The sequence below is a fragment of the Apteryx mantelli genome, chromosome 21 (assembly GCF_036417845.1).
Source record: "Apteryx mantelli isolate bAptMan1 chromosome 21, bAptMan1.hap1, whole genome shotgun sequence".
Lineage (NCBI taxonomy): Eukaryota > Metazoa > Chordata > Aves > Apterygiformes > Apterygidae > Apteryx > Apteryx mantelli.
The window spans coordinates 8,606,945-8,614,847 of record NC_089998.1 but is presented as its reverse complement, the minus strand read 5'-3'; the positions used below and the strand labels follow the sequence as shown (position 1 = coordinate 8,614,847).

At 45.5% G+C, this 7,903-nt stretch overlaps 1 protein-coding gene across 1 annotated transcript in view; it reads right to left on the bottom strand.

The window, feature by feature from the left end:
• Positions 1-318: 318 nt before the first annotated feature.
• The window catches only part of BRINP1 (BMP/retinoic acid inducible neural specific 1), a 90,427-nt gene continuing 82,842 nt past the window's right edge, over positions 319-7,903 (bottom strand). Inside the window, exon 8 of the mRNA XM_067309103.1 lies at positions 319-1,984. Within this exon, the coding sequence (XP_067165204.1) occupies positions 844-1,984 (1,141 nt within the window). The 3' untranslated portion in view covers positions 319-843. The remainder of the gene's footprint in view (positions 1,985-7,903) is intronic.

Genomic DNA, 7,903 nt, shown 5'->3' with positions numbered 1-7,903 from the left:
GAAGGCAGTGGCAATCTGATGCCAGGCATTAAATGGAGCCAAAATTGCTGAGAGAACTTGCCCCCAGGGCTGCACCCCTGCCATGGGGACTTGATGTGTCCCACTCTTCAGTAAGAGCTGAGGCTCTACCTCTGGTGAAAAGCCTTCTGAGATGGAAACCCCAAAGTGGAGAAACCTCCCATCTGCACCCTCCCTCTACCTCTTATGTGTCTTCTTGCTGATAAGGCGTACATTTTATTCTCAAAGGACTGCCATCACTTTCTCTCCTCCAGCAAAGCTCGGCACAGGCTGGGTGAATAACTCAACGTAAAGCTGGCATAAATCTCAACAGAAGAAATATCTTTTATCTTTGACCATTTACTCCCACTAGGAATAATGGCAGTTCTGTTACATTTACATATAACTTTTTTGTTTGCTTTGATTTTTTTGTTTGTTTCTTTGTCTTGGCACCTGCATAGCAGAAATCTTTACAGTTCAGTACAGAAATTTGCCCCTCTCTCTGCTCCTCCCTTTATTTACTTCTGCTACCCCTGAGGCCTAGCAAGCAACACCCTCAAGGTCAAGAGAGAGTAAGGTGTTACCCTTTTATGATGGATTATAGAAATAACAAACATGCCTGACAGTTTTATACAGCTGCTAGAACGGGTTTAGTTTTCAACAAATGAAGAATTTCCTCTTTTTTTCTCTTTCGTATATTAATTACATTTTACAAATTTGTTTTTCCCCTTTCTTTTCTTTCTTCCCCCTTTTCTTTCTTTCTTTTTAATTTTTTCTCTTTTTTTTCTCTTTTATTTTTTTACAGCAAAAGAATCAGTCACCAATGTGTCCACTGAAAAGTCCGGGTTAGCAGAGTTTGGCTGTCATCTGGTCCGACTGTTTGAGGATCTCAGTGTTGTACAGGTCTAGAGCATGGTTCACACGGATGATCTCGCTGTTGGTGAGTTTCAGGCGGTGCTTGAGCATACAAGAGAACAGATCCAGCTGGGGCTTCCCTGGGGCCACGGGAGGCGCCAGTCTATTGATTCGGTCCCGAATATCCAGCAGCAAGAGCATGACGGAGGAGGAAGAATAGAACTGCCCGCCTTGCGTGTACGATTGGTTGACCTGCTGCACAGCACTGCGCAGTAGGTCAGCATTAAAACGCAGGCTGTAGCCATACACCTGCACATCCGAGATCTTGATGTAGAACTGACGCTTGGTGGGATCAGAAAGGTCCACGGGCCCTTGGCCAGTCTCGTTACGCAGCAGGGAAGGCAGCCGAGTCCGGCTCCGTAGGTAGATGTGGACGGTCTCGAAAAAGGTTTTCCACCGGTTGCCCAATAGCAGGGTCCAGTTGTAGCACTGGCTGTTTTGGAGGCGGACTTTCTCCCAGCGCGGGTAGCCATACTCCCCAAAGGGCATGTTCCAGCCCTCAGAGTGACTCCCGCTGAATGGGTTGACATAGACAAAGAACATAGGGTCCAGGCTGCTGTTGCGCATCTGGCAGATTCGCATGGAGATCCCGATCACCATATGGATGAAGTCCATCCGGTTCTTGTTGCTCTTCAAGGTGAGGGACATGCGTTTGCGCCACCTGGGGTCAAAGAAGGTGTCCAAGCGGATCTCGTTGCTGATGAAGGTAGTATGCACATACAGGCGAGAGTCCATTTTCTGCAGCAGGTACTTCAGCTCTAGGTCCTGGAAGTCCAAGTCTGTTTCAAAGCTGATGAACTGCTCACTCCGCTCTGAGTCTACGTTTTGAGGCTCGCAACGACCCCGGTAAAGCTTATAGCCCTTGTTGCATGAGCCGCAGAGAGAAATGTTGGCAAGGCTGCACATGGCACAGCTGTTGTTGCCCCCGATGATGCAGGGGATGGGGCGCTGGCACAGGCTGGTGCCACCATGGCATACGCAGCTCCGTTGGCTTTCCAGAAAGGTCCCCCAGAACCCATTCTCATTGCAGTAGAGAAGGGACTGGACCCGGGTAAGCCATTCCTGTATTGTCCTGCAAGTGGAGAGAGGAAAGTATTAGCATCACGTAGCCTCACAGATTCTTCAATGTTGGCATCATATTAGGGCAACAGTGTTTTCGGGGATATATCTGAGGCAAAGTTCTCAGAACATTCATGCTCTGCTGCTGGCATCTGTGAGCTGTTCCAGTCTACTTCTAGAGTTTATTTTACATCTGCTGTTTACTCCTTCAGTGGAGAATAAAAACCCTCTAAGAAATAACAATGAGGTAGGGATTGATCATCTCAATTCTCTCTCTTCACACTACTCTAAGAGTTGAGACTAGCCCAGCCTCCTGCCAAGGGTCCCATCAGTGTGGCAGGGAGAAAGTTCAGCCATGGGAACAGAGCAGGGAACGGAGCTGACAAAGCCATGCCAGAGGCTGAAGTGCCATCAGATATTACACGTCAGCACAACTCCTAGGCTGAGGCTAGGCAGCAGCTCCTCTCTGTGTCATTGACAATCCCTCCACTAACCAAAAACAGACTTTGAAGTGGATTGGGGCAAAACCAGTAGTAGCCTCTGCTCATGGTGCAGAGAGCAGTAAAAGCAGAAAAGACCATAGAAGCCAGGGTGCACAGAGATGAAGCTGCTCAGATGGCTTGTCCTTTAAAACAACTGCTGTTAATTAACCTTCCCTTACAGCCTCTCCCCTTAACAAGCAACCACACTTGCCCATTCCCAGGCCCCACGACTCCCATAATTGCTATTTCAGTGCCATCACCTCCACCTTCTGCAGCCCTGAAACAACCCCTAATGAATGACACCATAACCCACGTTCGGATTTTGTATAACCCCCTTACCACATTGCACTTCTGCGCCCCCCCCCCCCCTTTCCCTACCCCTCGGGAAATCTCAGCACAGCGATTCCTTTCTCAGCAGTCTTCACCAGAACGCCTTGTTCAGCCGCCTCGCTCCCTCCCCTCCGCCTTTCCCCCCCAGCTAATGAATACTTCATTGTCTCCTCTGGGCAAAAAGTTCTTCGTAACACTGCAGTGAGAGGACTGGCTAATGACAAATTAGGATTCAGTCCCTGTAGAACGGGAGGAGTGATTATGGACAGAGGCTCTCAGAGCTGGATTAGTGAAATTCATGGCACCTGCATAGCCTGACCTCCGAATAATCATTAAGCTGTAGGCTGTATCAAAGAAGGCATTAACTGATACAGCAGCAAAGAACAGCAAGATGATTAGGGGGAGGGAGCGAGTAGAAGGATGAGAGTATAAAACAGAGGAAAGAGCTAGAAGCAAAGAAATAATCAAGGAGCAGAAGCAGAAAGGATAGAAGAAGAAAGAAGGATAATATGCAGGTAAAGGGAAAAGTGAGAAATACAGTGGACAGGAGGAACAGGGATGGAGAAAGGGGGAAAACTAAAACAACAGCAATGAGCAGGATACAGAGCACTGGCAGGAAAGAAAAGAGAAAGCACAGAGGAAGGAAGAGAAAGAAATTGAGTGAAAGGAAAAAAACTGAGAAGGACAGAGTGAGGAAAAAAGAAGTGATTTAGTAGGAAAACTGTGAAGTCTTGGATTTGTGAAGGGACAATTTGCTGTTCCTCCAGTGGTACAGAGCTGCCAGGGTCTCTGTCTCCTATTCGCAGCTAACAGGAGCTCTCCTGCAAGTGGAAAAGACAGAGGGAGGCTGGGGAGCTTGGGAACAAGGCACCAGCCTCTATAAATAGCTGCTGTACAGCGAGCTGGTGACAGCCCAGCCTGGTCCCTAGGAAGAGTGCACAGGACATCTCCTGGTTTCTAGGACAGCCCTGCTTCAGAGGGGAGGGGACAACTCCGTGTGACTGTAAAACGGGTTGCTGACAGCAAGGAGCACTTTCAAAACCAGCCTCTGGGGACTGAGTTTGCCTTTTGCTTGCAGGTGAATTTCTGCTTGCTTCTTCTGCAGTAAAATTATCTTTTAGCCCATGTGAAGCCTTGCAACTCCTGTTTGGAAAGCCAGCCCACTGGGCTTGAATTCAGCAAGGCACCCAAATTCCAGTTTTAACCCTCCCAAAAGTGCTGTGAGCCCACCTTGATTCCCCTGGGGCCTTCTTTAAAAGAAGGCTGGACTCTCTGCTACTAATCTAAGCACAAAGCTGAGGGAAGACAAGCAGGTGCAGAGTGAAGTAAAACCAAAGCAAGCCCTTGGCTATACACATACTGACTGCGTAGGTTTAGTGGGAGGCAGGGGATGCTTAAGTGAAGCACAAGGTTCCTGCATGCTGCCTTTTTCCATGATGTGGATTGGTGACAACAGTGCAAAATCAGAGGTTGCCTTGAAGGGAACAGCCACTGCAGCTCCAAGATGTGTTCCTAGCTCCCACCTACACTATAATTTCTACCACAGCAAGGGCAGGGGGAAAGCCCACTGACACCAAGAAAAGGAAGGGCCCCGAGGCAGCAGGCTGGGACTGCAGACAGAAGGTAAAGGTCCAGCTCAAGGACGTGCCCTCTCTGCATCCCAGCCCCTCTCCGTAAGGTAAGGATGATGTTTCCCTGATTCCCCCAGCTTTTTCCAAGGTTACATTTGTTGCCCTGTGTGGGACTGGGCTTCTGGGTGAGGTGGACATCATTGTACTAGGCCGCAAGGTGGTTTCTGAGATGGGTTTGATTAGGTATTCAGCAATGTCAGTGGTGTGCCTGTGTGCACATACTGCCACTACTTTACTGTGGCTGTAAATAGCCATGTACAGCTGCATATACAAATGACAGTCAAACACACACTGAACAACTGCCGTATACAGATCTCAATTCCAGCTGTGTGCAAGTGAATGTGACTCTCCCGATTTCCATATGCACTTGCTGATGCACAGAAGGATTCCCAATATATTTGTGTAGTGCTGGCTTCATGCTGTGCTCTCTGAAACAAGTTTTACATGTTGGTGATGCCGCTGAGTTCGTGGGACAAGGACTGCCAGGGTCTGGAACCTTGTTACCCATGGCAAAACTTGATCTACGTGAATACTTATTTGTATAGGTGCAGCTATCCCAGGAGGGTGGCTGCAACTGCAGTCCCTGCCCTGTATGGGCTCTGAATTCAGTAGTGGTTGTGCAGACCCGATCTTTCCTCATCTGTCCGCATTGCAGCTGCATCTGGCCCTGCAATATATGATGCTAATAAATCACTACAATACGGAAGTATTAAGGACCACCATGAAAAGAAGACAAACAGAAATAAATCAGCACAGAAGGAGTTACTTGGATAGGCTGTACAGCAGGAGACTCCAAAAAATTAGAGTCAGATCACCATATCCTAGTCCAGCTGGTGTGCTCTGTCTTAGAAATAAAACAATCTTGCTATCCTTCCCTCCTTGTCTTATCCTAACAGTTGGCAGAGCAAAACAAGAAAGAAGTCACAGCTAAGATCTTGCAATTGAAACTAGTAATTTTCCTGTTCCCCAGATCAACTTTGTGGAGGAAGGATGGGAGGAGATCAAGATAAAGAGGGGTTTTTCATGTATGTGTGTGAGCGTGTGTGTCTGGTAGCATTCAACAAAGGCACAAGTAGGACAAAAATGAAAAAAAGAAGGCTACCTACCATCTGCTGATGGCAGCAATAAAGGACGTAATTAAATGAAAATGCAGAATCGAGGGCAGAGCTGGGTATTGGCTACAAACATGACAATGGGAAGTGTGATTAAGTGAGAGAGAGGAAGAGTGGTATAAATTACCCATTTTATCTTGCAACTGGGACAGGATAAGAATATATGCAGGACCAGTTACTGCGCTTCAGCTGACAGGAGGTAACTTCTTAAAACACACACCCTCGATGGCTCAGAGTTATGTGAATATAACCAAGAGAAGTCAGGGCAGAAGGAAGCTAGAACGAGCCACTGTTTAAAAGCTGTAAGTTAGTAGCAAAGTCATTGATTTTAATTTTCATTATTTTCTTTTCGTTAAGGAGACATTATTTTCTCTTCTTTCCCCCTCCCGACTTCCCGTGGAAGTCAGACCCTATTGCAGAACTTCTAATGTGATTCTTAAAGGACAAATATCATTACAAAGGTTATTTTCCCTAATGTTTGCTACCCCTGCCATTTCAAAGTATAAGGTAGTAGAGCAGGTGTAATAAAAGAAGGAAAACTATGCCTTCAAAGGTCTCTGTCAAGCAGTTTGGCATTCAACTTTAAAATTTGGTAATCCAAACTACAGTGAAAAAAATGATGTTCAGTCAGGGCTATGAGTGAGAGCTAAGTTGCATTAGTTTCTTGTTGCTCGCAGGACACATATGATCCCTTGGCAATGCCAGGAACTGGGAGCCCAGTATTAATGCAGAGCTGTTTCCCCATTTCGAAAGGCATCTGTTGTGACAAAAATGTTTCGCAGGACAGTGCTGAGATTCCAGCACTGAACCAGAAGAGGAGGTTAAGCCATACAGAAGGGTGTTTTGGATTTATGAATAATTTTCCTTCCTTCTGAATTGTGATCCCTCAGGGCTAATCAGATCTGGGGAGAGGAAGAGGCTGATGGGTGTCCCCCAAAAACAAAGATGTATTTTTGCTATAGATGGTACCTGAGCTGATTTAAAAAGAGGGAGGGGGGGAAAAAAAAGCCAACTAGCAGAACAGATACTTTTTTTTAAAAGTTCAAGAAAAGACGTAGGGATTTCACAACTTTTCCTTTGCAAGCTCACCTCTTACTTTTTAACCAACACTAGCTGCTGTGGAGGCACCTTTGGGCTTTCTGTGTGGAGCAGTGAAGTACACACTTCAATTTTCATTCCCCGAAGCTGTGAGATATGTTCTCTAACTAATGACAATAAGGTTGGAGCCCAGAAAGATTCCCCTCCCCCTCCCCTCCTTTGGGTGTTATTTATATTTTATATCCAGAGCTTGAAAATATGACTATAGGTGCTCATTCAACAGCGAAGTTTTAACAACTAAGGAGTGGTTTCTTTTTAAACCAACAAACTTGCCTGCAAAGAGGTGCTTTTAAGCAAAAGCAGTGCAGAGCAAATCTATTTTAAATAATAGATCTATATATATATTTCTTTCTTGACTCTTGCAAAAGGTCATGCAGAATCATCCTAATTACCAAAATCCTTATTCTTTCTTTCCTTTAGAAACACCACCTCTTTCTTTCCCTGAGGGCAATCAACAGCAGTCCTATTTCTCTCTTTTTTACATTGCTTTTGAATATATAATGTAGGCTTACTATTATGTGTATTAAAGAGAGAGAGGCTTGCTCTTAATAGAACCTTTCCATCCTTTCAAAGCCACTGGCATGCCTGATAAGCGTCTGTCGTTTTGTACAGTAACAATTAGAAAATTAGAGTATTTCCAAGCCCTGTGAAAAGAACGATGAAATGCATACCTTTTCTGCTACGTATCTGTCTACTGAGCCCCTCCCCTGACTAGCTACAAATGCAGAATGACAAATAAGAGAAGAAATGATAATATGCCTGGTGGTGTTGACTTAAACAAATCAAGCACATCAGTCAGTTAAAACAGCTGCCATCATCCATTTCGTCCTCCTTCCCCCAGATTTTATAGTATTAGTTGGAGACTCCTTTTCTGCCTGGTTGACTTTTTTAAATAGAAGAGAAACGCTAAAGACATATTTATCTGAAAGCTTTGCAGCAACATGGTTGGCTGGATATCTGTTAGCTGCTGCTTCACTTTGTTGTTGTTGTGGCACAACTCAAAATAATGTCTGGACCTGCTTGTGGCTCCTCCACCAGTTGGCTTGTTTTTAGCAGCTTGGCCAATTGGCAGGAATGGGCCAATTTTAGGAAGTTCTCCGAAGACTTTCTTTCATAATCTCTTAAACTTAATATATATTTCTCCTCATCCCTAGTAACTCCATCAAATCTTTGTCCAGCAACATGAAAATGCTTGGTAATTAAAGAGATTTTAAGCCCTGGAAGAGTTTCCTGAGCTGCACAGTAGCTAAATGGAAGCTCAGCCTACTTAGTGTCCAGT